This window comes from Cygnus olor, chromosome 1 (genome assembly GCF_009769625.2).
Source record: "Cygnus olor isolate bCygOlo1 chromosome 1, bCygOlo1.pri.v2, whole genome shotgun sequence".
NCBI lineage: Eukaryota > Metazoa > Chordata > Aves > Anseriformes > Anatidae > Cygnus > Cygnus olor.
In genome coordinates this window covers 177770915-177794076 of record NC_049169.1, presented here as the reverse complement: position 1 = coordinate 177794076, position 23162 = coordinate 177770915, and the positions used below count along the sequence as shown (strand labels likewise).

Below are 23162 nucleotides of genomic sequence, written 5' to 3'. Positions count from 1 at the left end.
TTATACCTAAAATGAACAATTGCCACATTTTTTGTTCTTATTCCCTAGACCTTGTGCTCAAAGACTTGCAGGCAAGAATGGCTACCAGCCAAAGATAGCACCATTTTGATCACTATTATTAGATTTGTGCAAGTCCTCCTTGGCATGCTTGTGCATTACTCCCAGTGAAGTCTGTGAATACCGCATGAAGCAAGTAAACTACATAACCAGAGGATAGCTTTTCTTCCCAGGAAAGTGCATTGGGGAAGAGCCATCTACATCCCACAGGAACTTAATGGGTTAGTTATTCAACTCTGTAGTCTTACATCTTATAAATTCCAGCAAAAGATGAATCTCCACACACGTACTCACCAAAAAAATGCGTATCAGTTCATGCTGACAACTTTGCATACTATTAATGTTTGTTATTTTCTTCTTACCCCGAAGTCCTCTGTGTGTGGGTTAGAGTTGAGGTAAAGGAAAAGAATGAGAATCCATGTAGAGCTGAGGGCATGCTTATTGGCAACAGATGGAGGTGTTTTTCTTAAAAATAACTTTCTTAATGGCTTAATTTTGAAGTATGTGCATTTGGTGGAATTGTTTTCACAGATCTTGGTTTCGGCCTCTAGCTTCATTCACACTTAAGCAAATTATTTTAATCTGCAAAAATCCCAACTACAGCTTTGCTTGGAGTCTCTTTCGCCATCTCCTGACATGGAAGCAATGGGAAAGCTGCATAAATGGGCAGTCATCTCATCTACCTTTGGGCCAGCTTCTGGAATTTCTCCTATTTTAACATTTGATTTTGATGGCCCTTGTAAGGCCATGAGACAGAGGAGCAGCAATCACCCTAGTTCCAGCCAGCCTGGTTTGTTGGTCATAGCAGATGTGTAGCTGAGATGTAGTGCACAAGGCAAAGCTGTAGCTGAGGAAGGAGCAAGAGCAGGGTTTAGATCTCAAAGCTTTCTTCTGTTCAGTCTGTTGGTTGTCTGGGCCTGGCCTAACCTAGCCTAATTTTAGGCCTGTAGTAAGAATGCACCTACCGTGGACTTTACTGCAATGAACAGCAGCTTTTCTTGCAAATAGACTTATGTAGCGTTAAGCAACAGATCTTAATTTCTGCAAAAGTAGATGAAGTTGTTATGCTTAGCCAATTAAATATTCTGAGGTGTGGAGAAGTACAGATATGCTTGTTGGTGCTGCAAAAAAAATGCATCTTGAATGAAATTAAGTTTGGGATTTTGTTTTTGAGAAGGGGAGTCCTTTTACTATTTAAAAAACATCATGAATGGTGATGTATGAAACTAACACTGTGTATGCATTATGCATGGTTCTTAATTTTTCAGTAGAATTGGAGGGAAAGGGTGAAAAATCACTTCAGCATTGCTCACTGGCCATGAATTGGAACCTGGTGTGTCTGTGTCATTCAACATGAGATGCTCCTTTTGTTGTCTTAGCCACTCAGGTTGTCTCCTCTCTGAAATGAATATAATGATTTATCTGGCTTAGGCTTGTTTATTTTTATTTTTTACTACATTTTTTTTTTTTTTATGGCTCTTAGCATACTTATAGACATTTGTTAGAGTAGAATTGTAATGCCAGAGATCCTGCAGCTTGAGAAACCAAAGAGATCAGGAACTGTCTTGTTTTCAGCAGTAGTAAGTGTCCATTATCTTTCTAAAATTGTCAAGAGAAATAAATAGATCTATGATATATACAACAATATTGTGCTTTGTTTTTTTAAAGCACTGGCATTAAAGCTGGTATATTTTTCTACATTCTGGCATTTCAATATCCATCAATTAAAGCAAAAGAATTAACTGCCACTGGTTTCATTGGGAAGCGGTAATGAAATTATGAGAGGCCTTTTTAATTGATGCATTTTTAATGTTAGTCTGTAAAAAGGACCTAAAGCCAAGAACTATATTTGTAGGAAGAAAAATTATGTTCATCTTCTAGGCCAAAGGAACCTAGGCTCATTCAGGCTTTTATATCCACCCCCTTGTCTTACCTCAGTGGGAATGTGGAGAGCACATGCCTTTAGTCCCCCAAAATTTGAAACGCATGTAGATTCCCTGATGTAGATGTAGCTCGTGAGGGTGCAGGGTATACTACTGTAAGTCCCTAAATTACACCTTTCTCAGTGGAACACCTAACAGATTCACGTTTCTACACTCTACATGTACTTGTTGCCCTTCAAGTTTTTAAGTAACAGCTTGTAAGAGGTACACAAGAAAAGACTCTGCTTAAAGAAGAGTTGTGAAATGTAAGGTGTTATATCTAAGGACCCACAGAAAGAGCAGCAACATGGACTGACTTCGACGGTCACACACTGTCCCCATGTTACTCAACATGTTACTGGCAACAAAGTCAGGATTTTCCCATGACAGCTCTTAAGAGTTTTTCAACCCCAAGCTTGACAGTGCTTCACTCCACCACAGCTGCATCAGTACTAATAAATTTAACACTGTCAATCACTGTCACTTTTGAGGCCAACAGGCTTGAGGCTGCCTGTTTCTGTTGCTAGCAAAGTTTTTTTACCTCCCAAAATGGGGCAATTGCATCCATAGAGCCTTATGGGAGGTATTTGTGGTTAATATTAGTTCCCGGACAGCAGCCAACAGTTATTTGGGAAAGTACTATTTGGAACAGGTCAAAACTATGCCAGGAACTGTTACCACAATGCAGATGGCTGAGTTCCCATTGCTACGGGTATTGCCTGGTGCTATTAAACCAGTATGGGAGTAGCCTATTTTAATTAGTGCAGCAAAAGGCTTGTTCTCAATTGTGTGACGGGAAACAGAACTACAGAATACAACACAAAACACAAAATATTTTTGTAAGAATGCCTCAGCTTAACCAGTGCTTCTAAACACTGCTCTCTTCCCTGCAGCCTGATGTTTCGGGGAAGTAAGAGCTCAGGTTAACAGCCTGTTAGGAGGGTGCCATCTTATTGCTTTGTCTAAATTTTGTATTTCTTTCTGCCTAACTATTTTCAAAGAACATCAGGAGGCTGTTGTATGCAGAATAATGCTTGGCGCAATTCTTCAGCTCATCTTCTTCTTTCCTTCATATTAATTATTTTAGAGGACCATATTTTATCAGCATTTTTGATTAGCCCCTGAAGTTTTAGCAAATGAGAGTGAGATGTTGCTCCGACTGTCTGTATGTGAAATACCTATGGACACTTTGATATGCTGATTTCCTTCTGGAGATAATGCTTTCCTCTCTGGAACGTTAATTGGACTGTCATCTCTCTGACTTCCCCCATTCTCTGCAGCATGGCTTGTGTTATGCTCTACATTATTATGACTTTAGGATTAATATTATGAAAAGTACCATTCAGACAACATTTTGACAGTCTGGCATCTCAAGATGCTCTGCTGGGTTTTCATAGAAACAATACACAATGAATTAACATAGATGACTGACTTGACACAGTTTGTCTTCAGTCATATTCAGAAACCTGAGTCCCTTTCTTGTGACAGGAAAACATTATTACTGTATCACTTAATGCAGTGTAGTGGGATGTTTTCTGTACACAAAAGCAGTACACATTCTTGCTGAGAAACTTTATTTGCTTCCGCTCTTGTAAGCATCTTTTCTAATACCAAAACTGAGTATCAGTGTGGTGATCTGGGGAGAGTAATGTCTTAGCCATCCACCTCCTTTTTATGCAAGTACTGAGAACTTGTGCATATCCCAAGTCCTTCTTGTACCATCTGTAAGGAATTAAGGCATCCAGATATACCTCCAAGAGGCCAGATATTTCTTTACAGAGCTACAACCTTCTCAGATATAGTCCAGACTTTCTGTAGGAGTTCTTAGTCTTTCTGGTATAGAAATAAATAGTTATTTTAGCATAGGTAGAGAAACACAATCTGCAATTTAAAACTTCAAGTTCCCAAAATTATTCTGTGCAATCTCACCACTCTACCACTGTACCACTCATCTTTCCTGAAAAGAAAAAAAAAAAAAAAAAGTGTGTGCTTAAAGCTTGGATAAGAAGATACTATTAATTCATTTAACCCTGACTTTGTAGGTGCTTTGTAGATCAGGGAATCTTGTGTTCTTGTGTTTCACTTGGTTCTTTCTATATTGTGCCTTGGCTGAGGTTATCATAACTTCCCAGGTAATGAAGGAAAGGGAGTGAACTGGGAATGCCGAGACTCTAAAGGTATGGTTTGCTACAGTGTGAGCAAGTCCTCTGTACTTAAATAGCTAACGTGTTTTTATATTCTGTAGAGTAGCACAGAAGAACTTGTAGGTAGGTTTCTTTTCGTTTTCTGCACTTCTCCTCAATACACCCACTGACCAGCAGAACATTTTGCATCTACTCTCTGTTTCAGGACATGGAGTGAAAGATAAAACCACTTTTGACAGTCTGTTTCTGCAGTTAGTCATCATCACTATTTGGCAGACAAGGCTTTTTCTGCAAGGTTAAGTAGCTTTCTTTGCTGTTGGCATCTTCTCCCCCACAGAGTTAGATGGCTGCCCTGTCAGGAAAGTAAATCTTTGTATTGAAGCCCTCTTGAAGTACTTTCATGCTTTGCAAAGCTGTATACAGAAATAAAATTGCCTCTAACTCTACGCTTTTGAGAGAGCAAGGACTTGAATATATATGGCTGGGCATGCAGGTTAAGAAACTAATTCCTGATCACGGCATTGAAAGTCCTGCTTTTAGTATTCATGTTATTCTTTGTGACTTTGCTTATCTGTACTTGGGCTTTAAGCAATCTGGTCTGGTTGGGGGTGTCCCTGCCCATGGCAGGGGGGTTGGAATTAGATGGTCTTTAGAGTCCCTTCCAACCCAAGCTATTCTGTGATTCTACGAAACTGTGAGAGACCTGATGCTACTTTGAAAATATGGTTTATAAGGGATGTGATTGGAAAAATAAAATTGTCCTTGCCAGAATACGAAATGACAATGTTGTGCAACTATTTTCAGGTAAAGACAAGTTTTTTGTTTTTTTTTTGCCTTTTTTTTTTTTTTAATGCTACAAAATGGTACCTGATTAAGTAATATGTTGTAAGGGTGCATTGTATTAACAATGAAGGAAAATGCCTTAAAATAATCTTTTAAATTATTTATCTGAGATTTATGGATCTGGTAAAAGGATTTGCAACAATTCAGTGAAGCACTTGCATTCTGATGAAGTCCAACGGTATGTGAGTTTGTATTTTAGGAGCTTTTACCATGCAGAAAGAAAGCATAGCCCCTATAGACTGCAAATATGCAAATGACAATAACTATTTGCCTAAAAAATTCTCCCAGCAAATGTCTTATCCATAATACAGGTTCTGTTTCCTCAGTCCCCTTTCATTCTGTCTGTTCCCATAACCTTTTGTTCCACCTGTGATGTTTTCCAGCAGTCACATGATAAAATGTCTAGTCTAGATTCCAAGGGTGGAATAAAAATCTGTATTTATTTTTATGGAACCACTAACAATTCTATTTGGATTGGATTTCTTTGTAGCAAAACCAATGAATTATTGAACAGATTGGATTTAGGCTTGCCAAAGAGTGATTCCTGTCAGATTGCTAATCGTGGCCCAGAATCAACAGCATGGGTAAGCAAAACTGTGGAATGTGCAATATTTTTCTGTCAACTTTCCAGGTGCTGTCAATAGTGTGATATTAGAATATTCTAATTGACTTTAATTGCCTATACATAACTCAGAGAGAACCAAGGAGTCTTTCTGGGTGAATTGCCTACATTGTCTGTGATAAATTGGCAGAGTATCCTACATAGTAGGGGACTGCCTTTATTACTCGCCGTTCTCTCTCTGATAAATATGAGCCAGATTTATATTCTATGTTCAGATCAGAATCTTAAATGTGCTCTGTACCCATCAGTCGGTGGCAAGCTTTTATGAAATCTCAACTAGTTCATGTCAGCAGATGCTCTGCTGCATTGAAAATCTAGTCGGAAGAGCAGCTTATTTCTCACTGCATCCTAAAAGTGATTCCGTAGAGTGCTTGGGGACTTTATCCCAGTTTGAATGAGCCTGGTAAGTATCAATGTAATTAGGGAATAGATAAAGTATTGCTAAAGTTTCATTATTCTAATTGCCTCAAGAAGCCTTTTGCACATCTGATTAGTCTCTCCACATATAAACCAAGCATTCCTACTGATGTAAAAACCTGCAGTGAGGAATATTAACCCCGAAGACAGAAATCTTCCCCTTTAGGGGGGTTTGAAACTGGGAGATGACAAAGCAGGCAGTCAAGTAGACAGAAATTATTGTTACAATGGTCCCAAGTCAGCAAAACTTGGAAATATCTAATCTGGGTAATCCTCTGTTGTATACAACCTTGAACACCAACAGCTGTGTAAGGGATGTAAAAATTTGCCTGCATGTTACCTCAGAAGCCTTGGAAATGTGCAAAACCCTCTCACTAGAGAAATTGCTCCAAACAATATACAACAGCTCTGTCTTGCTTCTAGTATCTCTTCCTGATTTTCAGTTTGCTTGAAGAGGGAAGGTGTTACTGAAAGTAGGTTCCTTTCCCCTTTGATTCCCCAGGTCATTTGATGTCTCTGAAAAACAAGGAGAAATCTTAGCACATGTGAGCAGATTTATAGCTTGAAGGAGCCAACTTCTGCTCAGCAGTGCTGGTCCTCTGGATTTAATTGTAACAGAGTGGCTTTCTGACTGTCTTTGTAGTCCTGAGTAGACAAGCAAGATAAAGGACTATGGGAAGGGAGAAAAGACGTTTTGAAACTCCTTCTACCTCCCTCTGAAGCATCCCATGCTCTGAATGGTGAGGAGCTTGTTCTTTAATAGGGAAAACCCAGCTCCACAGCCTTTCATACGGTGTGAACATGGAACTGTGAACATAAGTGAGCTCATGGCCCTGAGACTGACTTGGATTTCAGCATTTTAGTGTGGTGTCTGCATGTCTGTGGAGAAGTGGGTGGATGCCTAAAGTAACACTTAATTGTTTCAGACATACCAGTGTACCTGTAGCTTTTGCCTTCTACTTGACCTACATACACCTGCCTTTCTAGTTGCAGGTTTTGAGGAATTTCTTAGTAAGTTATGCTGAATTACATACCACAGTTCATCTTTTGCTTAACCAGTATCAAAGCAGATAAAATTCATAATTTTTCTGTACTGTTCTTTACTAATACCATCTGATACCTGTCTTTTGTGTGGCAGCATTTCTATACCTTTGTGAATCAATTTATCACTCGCTTATAATGCAGCAATACAGTTAGCAAGACCTCAACCAACTTGGATGAGGTACGGTCTATAGGCATACACACACCCTCTGTGCTCTGCGTAAGGAATCTGAAGCACCTAACCAATGAGTTGTTATCTAAATAAACTTGGCATAGTACCAAAAGGCTAAACCACTGGCGAACCTTACACTCTAATTTTGATGTTATCTCGGATCTGTCTCCTTTGTCTGGAGTAACTAAAACATTCAGAAGCAATGTATTTGAATCTGGGATGTGTGATAAAACTACGAAGTGCCTGATATGCATGTTAAAAGAGGGGAAAAAAATATATATATATACATGTATTTTTTATTTAAAGTTATTGCTCTAAAACAAATCTGGGACAATTCCATGTTGACTGATTTTCTTCCCTTGCAGCATTTCTTTGATAGTGATACTAATTCAGTACATCTAGTTCAAATTTCAGTGTCAGATATTACTTGATGCATGTGAACAAATTTGCCTTCTTTGGAGTGATTCTGTCATCGGTGACTTTTTTGGCCTACTTATTTAATCAAGCTCATAAGTAATTTTAATCCTGTCTTTCAAAGTGTTACCAATCCTGTGTAGATTTTTATTGTCTTCCAACTTGATTAACATACACTCCACACAATTCTCCAAGCCATTACGGAGAGTAATGAATAATACTGGACCCAGAATGAGTCTCCCAGGACAGATGTAACAACTCCTCCCAGCTCAAAATTGAGCTATTAATAATTGCTTTCTCTATTCAGTCTTTTTAGCAAATTATGTGCCTGTCGTTTTAATGGTGTCATTCTGCACACATATATCAAGTTTCGAGAACATTGTGTAGACCTGCAACAAATTCCTCACTAAAGTCAAACCTGCACACTTCTTGTATTATATTATACTGGCTCATTATTTAGTGTGCTACGCTCTGTCCCTGCTCAAAGACTTTACAGTATAAGTTCCTAAGGATCCTATAAGATCCTAATGCTATGCTGGCCCTTTGCAGACAGCTACAGTTTATGAAAGACCAGGGCTAATCACTGTAATGGAAATTTACACAGTTGAATACTTTATTCACGATGTCTGGTTCAGATTTTCAGTTCTCTTGGCTGCCACCCAACTAATATAGTAAGCTTGATCTCTCAGCTTATGTTGCCCTACGACCACACATCCCTTTCTGATATTCCTATGGAAATAATCCGGGTTTCCCCTCTGCTACCAGTCCTCCCTTCTGCTTTGTTATCTTGGTAACACTTCCGGTGTTTTTCTGTCTTCCCACAACACCCCACCTCACTGTCGTATATCCTGATTGTGTTTTCTGATTGCTCAAGGTAACTTCATGCTTGCCACTGGGACAAGGAATAGAACGTGCTGTGGCTGCTTTGTTGTGATGTGCAGCTGAACATTCAGCCAAACTGAATGCCTGAAAGGTTTTAGACCACTCCTTGGTTAAATTCTAGTCTTCAGTTTGATCAGTTTTTTAAGTCACTTGAATCCTTCAAATAGTTTTCTTTTGTTAATAACCTGTAAAAAGATTTGGGAATGAGGTCTGGGATGTTGATCCTCCCTCTCCCCACACCAATATGTGTATATTCTCAGCTGAACAATAGGCTAGAAGCCATTCTTATAAGCAAGCTCTTCAAGAGAATGAAAACATAAGATTAGAGGAAATGAAGCAAGAACAACAGAGGAAGATAATTATACATTATCAGTTTGCATATTGTATCATTTTTGCATGCTGTGAAACCAATTAAATGCATTGATTACTTGTAGCCTACGCACACAACTTCTCTATAAGGAAAGTGTTTTTAGTCACTGTTTTCAAATATTGTGAGAGAGATGAGCGAAGTTGTAAAATTTGGACAGAGTTATCTTCTGGGTTTGTGGCTACCTGTGTCTGGATGACTAGCTCCTGTTTGCCTCTCCATTTGAACAACTGTGCAGAGCATTTTTTGGATTGTGGTGCACAATTTCATAGTCTAAGGAAACCAATTTCCTCTCTTTCAGGCAGAAGTAATCTTACTGAGATATTTATGATCTCAGATTCTCAATAGTCTCTTTCTAGAGAATAGAGGCCTGTGCACCCTGCCATCCCAAATGAGTATGTGGAAGCACTCAGATTTGCTATCAAGTCTACACTTGCTAACCACCTAAATGAAGTTTTGAATTGCCTAAAAAGAGGGCATGCCATAACTACAGGTTTGAACTCCTTCTTCTACATGTACAGCATGCATTGCCTGAAATGCATCTGAACCACTGCAATCCCTCTGGCATGGTTTTGGGTACTAGATCCACTTAAAGCTCATCTATGCCAGGCAATAGCACTGTAGTAAGTTGTCTTTCTTGGCTCCAGGTCTAACTGTGCAAGTGTGCGGAAGGCAGCATTGACTGCAAAAAGATATTAGCAAATAGAATCACAGAATGGTTTGGGTTAGAACAGGCCTTAAAGACTATCTAGTTCCAACCCCTCTGCCATGGGCAGGGACACCTCCCACCAGATCAGGTTGCCCAAAGCCCCATCCAGCCTGGCCTTGAGCACCTCCAGGGGTGGGGCAGCCACAACTTATCTGGGCCACCTGTGTCAGTGCCTCACAACCCTCTGAGTGAAAAATTTATTCCTAACATCTAATCTAAATCTCCCCTCTTTTAGTTTAAAGCCATTCCCCCTTGTCCTATCACTACACTCCCTGGTAAAGAGTGTCTCCCCAGCTTTCTTGTAGTCTCTCTTTAGGTACTGGAAGGCCACTATACGGTCTTCCCAAAGCCTTCTTTTCTCTAACTGAGGCTCTACTTATGCATCTGCTGTTACTAACACTCAAATTAATGTTAAACTATTTCCCCAGTAGTAGACTCGTTGGTAGCACAACCAGTTCCATATGGTGAGTTTCTGATAGAGCTGGACAAGTGACTGAGCCCTCCTCATGGCTTTCTTTCTCTAAATGTTGAGCATAATCGTGCTCCTTTCATAGCAACCTGGATGCTGGAAACAAAAGGTTGGGGTAGGGAAGGAGACTCTTAATTGCTTTCTCACAGGTACATCCTTATTCCTAGAAACTATACGGAGGAAAAATCTTTGAATGCTAGTCCTGTTCGGCATAAAGCCTGTAGCTGTTGTATTCTTTATGTTTATCCTTCCATGGAGAAAATAAATAAAACTGTGGATTAGCATGCCCCTTCTTTATTTGCCTTGGTTTAAGGGACTTGTGTAGAGCTTTAGACTCCACACTGATTTCCATAGATTAGGAAGAAGCTGTGGACTGCCTCTAAGTCTGCTGTTTCTTAGTACACACTTCCAGTGCTCCTTGCCTTCAACATTGCTATTACCTACTGCGCAGAGTAATGCACTACGTATAAACCTACTGTAAATAATATGCATTTTAAAGGCTCCAATAATTGTCCCTCAGATTTATGTTGGCTCATTTCTACTTCAAACCAATATTTATTAAAGTAATTGTGAATTCTGTCCTGTGTGCACCTCCTAGCACAGTGTAACTATAAAACCAATAGGTATTGTCAGTTGCATTTTTTTTTTCAGAACAGGTTTTAGTATGTATTGCTTGACTTAAAAATATTCAGTACACTTTGAACACCGCATCATATACATGCAATATATTTCAGAACATTACTCCAAGAGAGGACTCAGCATATTGGAAAGTCAGATACCGGGTTTTAATTTTCAGGTTGAATAGTTATTTAAAACAGTGAAAATTAAGGTTGGCTTTTTTATTTCTTAATTCTGTTTCTTCTTTTAAGGCTAGACAAATATTGATACACAACACATTCACAGTTATTGATTTTGTTCACACATTTATTGCATAGTTTTTATTTAATGTTCCACTTAAATTGATTTTTTTTTTAACTTTTGTAGTTCCATTCAGTTATTGAAGCTTTTATCTAACCGCATCATTTTATTTTACTTCCTATGCCTACTGCTACTCAGTTGCTATGGAAAATATGAAGGATGGGTCCGTTCCCATCCATTCCCCCTGACCCTGCAAGCCAAATTCTTTGCAGGAAAATCTGCATCTTCAGTCCTTGGGTGCACTGCAGGGAGCAACAGATAGACAAACAAGCACATGTGCAAAGCACAGTCATACAAGCTGTGTTTCCTTAGCAGTCCCAGCTACAATTGTATAAGCAAACTTTCCTCTCCAGAGAAGTCCCTTTGACACTGTTTATATAACTCAATACTGTGCGATGTAAGGATTGTAGGCTGTTGCAACACTGGGAGCTTGCACATGCTTTCACCACACCAGTAGGCACCATTTGCCCTTCCCTCATGCTAGGGGGAGTCCCAGGGAGATGGAGGTGATCACCGTGGCACATGCTCTTGTTGGCTTCTCACGCTCCACAGAGGCAGGAGGCAAGGGGCACGTCTCGGTCATACCCAACAGGCTGAGTCTGCTCCTGCTAGATGACTCCAGTTTTCTTCCCCTTGGACCTGCTGGGAAATTCAAACCTGGGGGTTGGGGAAGAGGAAGCTGAAGGTCTGCTCCTTACTGCATTAGGAAAGCTTCCTTAGAGTATTTTGGAGGGCAGAGGAGCAGCAGGCACTTGGGTAGGAGCACAGGCAGGGTTGTGTGCCTCTGCCTCATACTGTATGGCCAACTGGAGCTAATGGGGGCTCGCTATGCTTAGGAACGGTGTTTGTCTGGAAGAAAAGGACTAGGTTAGAGAGGCAAATCAGAGAATCACAGAATGGTTCAGGTTGGAAGGGACCTTAAAGACCACCCAGTTCCAAGCCCCCCGCCATAGGCAGCGACACCTTCCACCAGAGCAGGTTGCCCAAAGCCCCATCCAACCTGGCCTGGACACCTCCAAGGATGGGGCATCCACAGCTTCTCTGGGCAACCTGTGCCAGGGCCTCACCACCCTCACAGTGAAGAATTTCCTCCTAACATCTAATCTAAATCTCCCCTCTTTTAGTTTAAAACCATTCCCCCTTGTCCTGTCATTATCTGCCCATGTAAAAAGCTTGTGTTCAGGCTGGTGTCTTCAAATATAGGACTGTAGCTGTCTGAATTCACTTATATCCAGTCCAGTGCAATGCTGAACAGAAAAAGGAGCTCAGTTTTGCGCCCCGTGCTGTCATGTAAATAAAATGCTGCTGAGTGAAATTGCAGGAATGACACATAGCTCTAGGTGAAGTTAATGCCACATGGAATTCATTGGGTTTTCAACATAGGCACGTTAACTAGAAGTAAGTTAATTTTTTGTTTTTGTTTTAGTTTTTCACTTTTATCATTCCCAGGCTCAATTAAAGGAATCAAAACAAAAGCAGGAGGAGGAAGCCAGGACAAGAGCACTTCAAAATGAACAAAGGAGGTATGATGCAAAAACTCATAGTATACTTTAATTTATTTTATATCTGGAAAGGGTCTCAAAATTGCAGGCATTCATGCTTAAGAAAATTATTACAGTGAGGAATCGTGACCTAGCCTCTGGTTTAACATCACCTTCAGATAAACCACTGATATCCATCATTACAGCTACTCACAGTAATGCAGTACAACCCAGCGTGTCTTGTTCACTTTATTTTATCAGCACAGGATATAGCGTGGGACAGAAACTATTAGTAGTTTCATGAAAACTTAAAGCCAGTTGGGGAAAAAAAAATATATATATGTATATATTTGTATATATATACACATATATATGTAATATTATTTTGGAACAGGCTACTTTGTTCACACAACTTTTTTGCAGTTGACTGTCATTGAAGCTAACAGACAGAGCTAAGCATGGGATTAGATACTGATACCTGCAGTGCAGCGAGGCTTTCTGCTGCTGTGGTGCTTCATGTCCCAGGCTGTGCCCACTGCTGCACTGTGTTCTGATCTTGCAGTTCTGTCACTTAAATGACTTTTCATTATCTTGAAGCTCAGCTTTTTTCTTAGCTTTATTTTTATTTTTCTGCAGGTATAAAGAAATAGCCCTCAGAACTGTTTTTTTTTTTTTTTTAAAGCAACCTTTTTTTTATAGTTAGGTAAATTTTAAAAAATTATTTCTGTAGGAAACCACTTTCTGTACAGTTTTCATTGCTTTTTATTTCTCCAGCAAAGATATTGGGATAATTACCCATAGAAGTTAATGAAGGATTTTCAGTTGAGTCTATCTCGTGTCCCCAGATAGAAATAATCCAGTACCTTGCATTTTGCATCCTTTGTGCAACGAGCATTGTAAAACACTGAAACAACAGTCATGTCTAAGCATGTGTGTCAGTCTTAAGCATTAATAAGGATAAAAAGAAATAGTTTTCAGATGGTTTGAAAATATTTGGAACAGATGGAGGGAAACTGCATCTGTCTGTATGCATGCATTGCAGATTGATAAAGCAGTACAAGAAAATGCTAGAGTTGCTTTCAGAGCTGGATGGCTGGGAAAGTTGTCAGGTATACAACTGGTCTCCGTTAGGAAGAAGCCTAAGTGTTTTGTTGTTTTTTTTTTTTCATTAGGAAATCAGAACTTGTAGAAACTAGTATAATGAAAGCTGAAAGACTACCTAAGGTGAATTGTTGAAATAGCTAACCTCGCTGATCAAGTGAGTGGTATGCAGGATGACTTTCTAGAGAGAATTTTGGGCCATTTCTCACAAAAGCCAAGGTATGCCTTTTAATCATGATGGATTGATCACAGGATAAGAATGCACCTCGTGAATTGAAAATGAAAACTACCCTATCTCATGCCAGGCTGTGGTTATTCAACACAGGCTTGAAAAGCATAGAATGATGTGCATTTAACTGGGAATAGGGAAAGATGCTCACAGAATGTTAAATTTCAAGAGTTTGTGAACTCCTCAGCTATCTTCAATCAGTATTCATTTTTAATTATATTTTAAGGGTAAATAATGCTTTCCTGGACCGACTCCAGAACAAAGCACAGACTAATAGCATCTGCCAGCCTGGATATTCTGGGAGTCTGGACTACCTCAGTAATGGTGCCTGGGTAAGTTTTTGGGTACAGAATATGAAAGCAACGGGATTGTTTAAAAATTGACTTTTTCCCATACACTATTATGTGTCTGTGTGTGATTAGCCTGCCTGGCTGTCTTGGCTGGCTGCCTACAGTAGCTTTTTAAGAAGAAAACCTGTCTATAATATAAGCTGTTCAAATGGGAGGAGGGAGTAACAGCTGCTCTTGCAGCAGAACTCTGTTTCTTTGCATGGAAGGTAGTGCAAGGAACCGAATCCAATGTACTTCCTGAAGTTCAGAACAAGGGTAGTGAAATTGTATGGGGTTTTTGGAAAGTCTTTAAATGAAAGATGTTTGGAAAGGCTGTAAACGCTTTAATATGTTATTGAAAGTGGAGGAGGGAAATCTCATTTCTGTTCATCTCTTCCTGTATAAAATTATGGTAAGGAAGAACCAACTGCATCTAATTGAAAATATATAGTATTTGTCAGTTTTTTTCTGAAGAAAAGGTATCTTGACTGGAGCCTATTAAATAGCCAGTACTAAGTACTGTGTTTTTTTTTCAGCTGTCCTAATGAGGCATTAATATGACTTATTTAGAATTGCTTCAGTGATCAAAAAAACTAACAAACCAAAAAAACTGCAGTATTCTCACCATGAAAATTTCCATTAGGGTGAAATTCCATTGCTGAGAGGACTACAGTGTAGAAATGGAAGATTTTCAAAGACTGAGCAGCAAAATGATATGAGTCTAAGAGAACTGAGTGTATGTGCCAGCGTAGGGAAAACTGTCTAGAAGATAATCAGAAGAAAAGCTTGAGGTGGATTGCTTGGACTGTTTGGTGTGGATTTAGATCTTGGCAGATGAATGCCAGGAAAACCTGGGCATCTATAAAATCTGGGAATGATAGAGAAGAAGATAGTGTTGCCGCTGGAGTTTACCAGATACTGAAAATGGAAAAGGAGTCTCAATCCCTTCAAGCTTTAGGCAAGCCCCAAGCTATGGCAGAAGGCTCAGGAACCACAGGCTGAAGCCACCTCTGTGCACAGCAGTTCCCTTGGACTTGCTGAGGCAAACTCTACATGGCAGGCCTGAATGATTTTTTTGTAAGTAGCAGTGTTAGACTTCAGGTAGGACAGAGGTAACTAATACCTAGTAAGATGCAAAAGGTAAAATCTGCTGGAGGGGGCCTGGTTAACCAAGGCAACAAAGGTAGAAATAATTCTTTTTATTTCACTTTGTGTCCTTTATCCCAATGTGTAAACTGTTTCCTGACAAAAGAAGGTCTACAACAACCAACAGTCTCAATATCTGAACTCCAGCATCTCCACCAGAGCATCTGCTGTCACCACCTAAAACTTCTGCACTGTCTGCAGAAGGAGCAGGGTTTTGCCTTTCGTTAGTTGCCATACGTCCTCTTCCCTACGGCAGGTGTTAGTGCCACCGCATGCAGCCCAGGCAGAGTTTTAACAGCAGACAGCTCTGTAATGTCCACAGCCAATTTATGTTTTTCTTTTTTTTTTAACAAATATATATATTCAAAGAATACATCAACATAATTAACAACAAAACCCTGTGTGCAGAAGTGATAAATTTCCTACTCTGGATGTTTACTTAATGGTTCCCAAGGAGCCTGCCTTCTGTTGCATAATGCTAGATTATCCATTTTTCCTGTATGCCACAATATGAAATGTTCAGAAGACTGAGCAAAGCAGGGAAAGAATAAAGTATGAAAGAGTATGTCATCAAGGAGAGAAATTAAAATGAATTTTGGTAACAAGAGCAAGAAAGAAAAATCTCTCTCAAACGGTAGGCTGGAGGCTGCAGCCTTGGTGTCTTTGATTATATTGAGGCTCTTCTCCGTTCCCTTGGGATTTTAAGCAAAAAGAGATGAACTCCAAGAGTGGCTTACAAGTCATGTCGTCTGCAACATGGTGTTTTGCATTACAAGGGAGCTAACTGAAGGAGGTCAGAGCATATACTAAGATTAAGAGAAAAGAAAAAGGTTCCCAAAGTTGAGACCTGCAGGTAATTTTTGAGCGTACTCCTTCTTTGTAGTTGCACTGAAGAGGAAATATTTGTTCTTCCCTGGTTCTTTTTTTTTTTCTTTTTTTTTTCTGATTGAACTCTTCACAGTCACAAATGCTTCACGCTTACAGAAACTGATCATTGCACCGTTATCAATATACCTGCTGTATTTTTCGTTATTACTTCTATTAGCCTGGTTTCCTACGGAAATGAAGTTTGTATGATCATGCTGTCTGTCTGCATGTAATTAGGTTTTCAACCTGCTGGCTGGTCTTAGATGAATTTGAAAGGGAGTATAAGTCTCAAAGATAATTAAGTTTCCATTTGTTCCATGAAAAGCAGTGGCTAGGCAGATAGCAGAAGCTGGGCAGTGGCTGGGTATCATGAGGGACATAAAAAGGAAGGGGAAGGTAAATTTGTTCCGTGTGTTTGGCCAGGGGAGAAGAGAGCAGTTGCACCGCCCAATAGTCCACCAACTGATAATAAACCAGTTCTTCTGCCTTCCAGACATCTTGCGTTTTATTAGGAATATTTATATCCTGTTATTTCAAGAAGTATCTTCATGAAAGTAGTCTTTTCTCCCTTTTTGGTTATAAATGCCAGAGCGCTCTCTGGGTGGTTGTGTGGTTTGCCTTTTTAATGGGAAGACAAATTAATGAATTTCTACTTCTCTCTGTTGAGGTACTGCACCCTTGAGAGAGAAATGAGTCTTCTTGTATGCTACCAAGAAAATGTTGATGTCCTTTGTGCTGCCATTGTCTCTAACATAAGTACAAACATTCTAGGATAGGAGGGAAAAAATAATGGTTGTCATATCAACATCAAAGTTTAATCAATAAGATTTAATCTTTACTCAGCTGGGGCCTATAAGTGAGACAATATCTGTTCACTATAGTGGCACAAATGATCAGTTTTATTTAAATACAAAAACACTTCTATTTTTACAAAAGAATAACTTTAAAATAATGGCACATTTTTATATTCACTCCCCTGTGAGATTTGCCCATGCTCAGGCACTAAGGGATTTGCACAGACCACGTGCTAATGCAAGGGAAGACTGTAACAGAGCCCTTGTTTATTTTTTGGGTCTCTGTCAAGGACCCTATTGTCTATTCTATTTATGGGGAGAGGTCACATAGTGAATAGGTGAAATTTATATGTCTACTCTTCTTTAGTGAAGTACTGGATGTCTTGTTGCAACTCTCTGAGCTACAGTAAACCCAGAATCTAGAAGGCAATGTGACATATTGCACCTTCATGTTTCATGCCTCCATTACACCCTGTGTCATGCATATGAATGAGAAATGCTCTTTCAGATGCTGACTCTGCTCTTTCAGTTGATGCATAATTCTAGATATTTAGAGGGGGAAACAACTATGCACTGAATACACAGGTGCAATGCGACAGGAAACCACATTGTGTTTCTTTCCCCTGCACGGGACAGGAACTAAGAGGATGCAGGACAAAACTAACATGGTTTGGGGATAAAACTATATTAAATGAGCATGGTTTGTGGATTAGCACTTGGTTTAGATCTTGCAGCATGCTCCATGGAAATGTTACTTTGGAGTCTTAACCAGATTTACACTATTCGCTAGGAAACTGAGAGGGAGCATATCATCATGGAGGTTTCACACCAATGGGAAGCTAACCTCCACAATGCCACTTCCTCACTCGCCCTCCTCAAAACAGGAGGGGGAGAAAGAAAGCTCATGGACTGAGATAAGGACAGGGAGATCACTTACCAATTACCATCATGGGCAAAACAAATTCAATGTAGTGCGATTAAGGTAATTTATTGCCTACGGCTAATAACTGACTAGAGCAGTAAGAAACTAAAAGCAAACTAAAAACACCTTCCCCCCCATCCACCCTCTTCTATGTCCCCCCTGGGCAGTGCAGGGGAACAGAGAATGGGGGCTGCGGTCAGACCCTGATGCTTCGTCTCCACCGCTCCTTCATGGTCACTCTCTGCCCCTGCTCAACGTGGGGTCCCTCCCACGGGATGCCGTCCTTCCCGAACTGAGCCTGCGGGGGCTGCCCACAGGCAGCAGCTCTTCAAGATCTGCTCCAACATGGGTCTGTACCACGGGGTCCGTCCGTCAGGAGCAAACTGCTCCAGCACGGGTCCCCCACAGGCAGCAGCTGCCCCCAGGCGCCCTGCTCCTCTCCACAGGCTGCAGCTCCGGCCCGGGGCCTGCTCCTGCGGGGGCTCTCCATGAGCCGCAGCCTCCTCCAGGCCACATCCACCTGCTCCACCGGGGGCTCCTCCACGGGCTGCAGCGTGGAGATCTGCTCCGTGTGGGACCCATGGGCTGCAGGGGGACAGCCTGCTCCACCAGGGGCCTCTCCACAGGCCCCAGGGGAACTGCTGCTGCATGCCTGGAGCACCTCCTGCCCTCCTGCTGCACTGACCTTGGGGGCTGCAGGGCTGCTTCTCACTCCTTGCTCTCCCAGCTGCTGTTGCGCAGCAGTTTTCTGTTTCCCTTTCTTCAATCTGCTCTCCCAGATGCCCACCCAGCATCACTCCCTAGCTCAGCTCTGGCCACTGGCAGGTCCCTTTTGGAGCTGGCTGGATCTGGCTCTGAGCTACTCACAGAGGCCACCCCTGCAGCCCCCCCCAGCTGCTACAAAAATCCTTGTCACGTAAACCCAATACAGTCATGTAGTTTTACTGTTGCACAGCAAAGAAGAATCATAGCTCTAAAGTCAATGAAGTTACAAGGCTGGCATGCATGCCATTGTTTTCCATACACAATCAGTCTTTAATACAGACTTTATTGAGCTTTTACGTGTGTAGAGTTACGCTGAAAATGCTGGTTTCCCAGGAGAAAGAAAAATATTTTATTTAACATGGGAATATTTGGAACAGAGTATTTATATGAGAAGGCTCCAGAGTGCCATCCACAATGGCTAAATTTGTTTTAGCAAACAAAGACTGTTGTTTAGACTGTTGTTTAGACTGTTGTTTTCTATCTTAGCTTTAGCCTGGTTAGTCTAAAGGTTTGTTGTTTTTTTTTTAAACTGTTTTGTTGCAGTTGTTTAGAGTAATGGGCTAGTCTTTCCTGGCAGAATGATGAAGGAAAAAAAAAAAAAAAACACTCAGCAGAAGTACTGGTACTGATATAGGGACCTAAGATGAGTAGATCCAGGCATGCTGTAGCTGAGTTTAATGATTTCTCTGATGAGGCAGTCAAACAGCATATGCAGATGTGTTCTGCCTGGCTTGACTGAGCTCAATCATACTTTCTTTTGAAAATCTCATCCTCAAAGAGAATAGTGGTAGTCTGGGGAGGAGCAGAAGAAACCTCTCACTCTTACAAACTCTGTATGACCAAGACAGGATCAAGACATCTAAAGATATTTGGAACACTTCTAGATTGACTTTTTTTCAGCAAAATCAAAATATGTTTATCTCCTGAGTCAATACATCCCACTATTCATATGCAGTTCAAATCAAATAAATATTTATTACTGGAACTGGAATCTTGCAGAAGGGCTTATTATTTTAAATGGAGCTTCAAAAGACAGGAAAGGGCACCAAGTAACCAGGAAAGACACACGTAGCTGGATAACCATAATTCCTGGCATAAATGTCTCATTGTACTGTACTGCATATTGAACTATACTAATGCATTTTTTTTTCTAGGGGTCAAACTACTTGGAATAAAGGATCAGCGTTACTAAAAGGTAAGAATAACGAATTTGTTAGTTCTTGTTAGTGTGGTGGTTTTACTCAGCTGGGTAGCTGAGCTCCACCACAACTGCTCTCTCACTCCCTCTCCTCAAAGGGCAAGGGGGAGAAAATACAATGGAAAGGGCTAAAGGATTGAGATAGGGACAGAGAGATCACTCAACAATTACTCACAGGCAAAACAGACTCAGAGTGAGGAGTTTAATATAATTTATTGCTTATCACTAACAAGCTAGAGCAGTGAGAAACTAAAAGCAAACAAAAAACACTTTCCCCCCATCCACACTCTTCCACCTCCTTTCCCCGAGCAGTGCAGGGGAACGGGGAATGAAGGCTGCGGTCAGTCCCTGACGCTTTGTGTCTGCTGCTCCCTCACCATTGGTCTCTGCCCCTGCTCCACGTGGGGTCTCTCCCATGAGATTCTGGCACCCCCAGATCCCCTGCTCCTGCGTGGGCTCCTCTCCACGGGCTGCAGCTCCAGCCCGGGGCCTGCTCCTGCGGGGGCTCTCCATGGGCCGCAGCCTCCTCCAGGCCACATCCACCTGCTCCACCAGGGGCTCGTCCACAGGCCCCAGGGGAACTGCTGCTGTGTGCCTGGAGCACCTTCTGCCCTCCTGCTGCACCTTCTGCCCTCCTGCTGCACTGACCTTGGGGGCTGCAGGGCTGCTTCTCACTCCTTGTTCTCCCAGCTGCTGTTGCGCAGCAGGTTTTTTGTTTCTCCTTTTCTTCAATCTGCTCTCCCAGATGCCCAGTGTTGCTCATGGCTTGGTTCTGGCCAGCAGGAGGTCCCTTTTGGAGCTGGCTGGAGCTGGCTCTGATCTGACATGGGGCAGCTGCTGGGCTCTGCTTCCAGAGGCCACACCTGAAGCCCCCTGCTACCAAAACCTTGCCATGTAAACCCAACACAGTTAGTACCAAAGCTGGTATTCATTTTGTTTCATCTTGACATTTCAGTATGACAGCTTGTGTGGTTTGATTCTGTAGTATTATGAAAGGACATCTTAAAAACTTTCCAACTGTGTGCATGGGGCTATGCGAAGCACATACCAAATCTTAAACTCCTTCTCTCTTAAAGAACTGCAGAATGTTTATATCAAGTCAGAGGAAACTCTGATGCCGCTGAAAGTGTTCACTCAGGGTGTGGTGATATTTGGTGCTAAAACCTCAATAAAGTCACATTCTCTATGTTGTGGACTGTGAGTGGATACCTCTGGGCAGCTGAGAAGTGTGGCTGTAAATGCAGAAAGTAATTCTGCAAACTTTCAGTGGTTGTAAGTGAAAGACTACAACTTTGTTGTGGGCTGCAGTCTTCCTGCTGTTTCCCATGTTCAAAAAGGGAGACTATTTGTATCAGTAGAGGCTGTGAAAAAAAAAAAAATTGACAGTATTGCATCAGAAAAATGAGGTCCTCTGTTTTCACATGACCTTTTCATAAGCCTCACTGAACCCATGTTCTTTTCTGAAAGGGGTTCCCTGCCCTAATTCCCAGTTCTGATTTAAAGATTTGTCCAGAACCTTTACTTTTAGGCTTGGGGACTTTTGATGCAGGTTCAGGTTGTGACACGCATTACTCTTGCCTTAGGAAATGACTGATAACTCCTTTTTGGAAACCTAGGATTTTTAAAGAGAAATTAAAAAAATAACAATTTAAAAGCCCTTCTCTTTTAGACATGAATTGACATATTCTTAATTTCTTATACAACTTTATTCCTCATTTTCTGCTCCAACAGTAGTTTTAGTTAATATTTTCATAGCAGGGTTGTATCCTAAAGGTAGTATCTAAATAATACAGTTGGCCTCCCGTGAGTCATCTTTTCAGTTTTATGAGGAGTAGAATTGTTATTAAAAATTAACTCAAATTCACCAAAGAAATTGCAATAAGTGGATAAAGGCAATTCCCCACAGGGGTAGAAATGACCATCTTTTGCAGCCCAAAATACTATTAAGATTTGTAAACTTTGGGCTGCTGAAGGAGTTCAACATATTGGGTTCTTTGTTGTTTTACTCAGTATCTACATTACCACTGATATATTTACATATGAACCGTATAAGAATTATGGATGGATATACTTTTTAAATCCTTGTATTACTGTTGTTTTTAAAACCCATTTCAGCTTGCTACATTAATATATTGCTCAAAGACTTATTAATATGTCTGCAGATAATTAGAATGTTTTGTGAATTAAATTTACAAAAAGATAGAAATCCCTTCATGAGTGCTTTACATAATTAAAAGCTAAAACCTGTCACAAAAAGGGAGACTTTATTTTCCAGTGGACTTAATCCTAGGGTAGTATGACTTTGATTTTTGTTTTTGCTGCAAAAGATAATTTTTAATTCTGTTTTCTCCCTCTTGTTACAGGGTACTGGAGAAATATTCACTTTTATCTGGTCTTGGCCAAATGACCTTGTAAAAACTCCAAGAAAAAGCTCTTTTATCATTGTGATTTTTTTTTTTCCTACCCTGACTTCAACTTCGCACCCACTTCATGAGCGATCTGCATAGACTGGTTTCTAGCTGTCATAATTCATGCATATTTGAAGCAGTTGATTGTGAAAGTCCTATTTAATTTTTAATAAGTGAATGCATCTTTTTTTTTTTTTTTCCTCCCTTAAATTGTTTTGCCTTTTGCAGAATGCAATTATCCCAGTCTTTGGGATCTCAGAAAAAGAAGACATTAGTGGTTGCAAAAGCTGCAGGAATATCTATGTTTACTTCCTGCTGTATCCAGCAAAAAAACTTCTAGAGACTTAAACTGGAAAAACAGTGCTTTCTTTTGGGGACAGGGGATAGGAGAGCTGCTGCTTTGGGTTTTTTGTTTTTGGGGGGTTTGGAGGGACTTTTTCCATTGTATTAAGTAGAGACTCAAGGAGAAACAAGTGTGTGTATTGTTGTGTATTGTAGATGAATTCTTCTAAACACATTTTTAGGAAAATACGACACATGAAAGAAATAAAACTTTAACACTGAAAACTTCGTCACAGTATTTGATCTCTCACATCTTTTGTGATATATCAGCTTTTCACTTTACCTGTTTTACCTTGATAACTTTCTGTTACATGAATGGGGAAAAGTACTACAAGGTTAGTTTTTTACTTTTTCTCTGTAGTCTAAAGGAATTGAATTTATATATCCCTCTTTCTACAAACAACATTTTAATACTTTCCAAAAGGCAGTTGCACAACCTAGATATTTCTAATGAAAAAAGAAGTGTCCACAGTATGTTAGATAAACCATGCAGACAAGAAGTATCCACTGCATTTGCAAGTACATCTTATGCAAAGTTAAAAGTTTCTCGAACAAATATTTTTTTTGGAGTGTACAGGCATGCCATGATATTTTCCCACCATC

The 23162-nt window shown here is 40.5% G+C and overlaps 1 protein-coding gene across 3 annotated transcripts in view; it reads left to right on the top strand.

The window, feature by feature from the left end:
- Positions 1-22788, top strand: part of EPSTI1 (epithelial stromal interaction 1) — a 50246-nt gene extending 27458 nt beyond the window's left edge. For all 3 annotated transcript variants that reach the window (XM_040541447.1, XM_040541455.1, XM_040541460.1), the window contains exons 7-11: positions 5457-5550; positions 12427-12500; positions 14015-14120; positions 19766-19806; positions 22173-22788. In XM_040541447.1, coding sequence (XP_040397381.1) covers positions 5457-5550; positions 12427-12500; positions 14015-14120; positions 19766-19786 — 295 coding nt within the window. In that variant the 3' untranslated portion in view covers positions 19787-19806; positions 22173-22788. The remainder of the gene's footprint in view (positions 1-5456; positions 5551-12426; positions 12501-14014; positions 14121-19765; positions 19807-22172) is intronic.
- Positions 22789-23162: the final 374 nt, after the last annotated feature.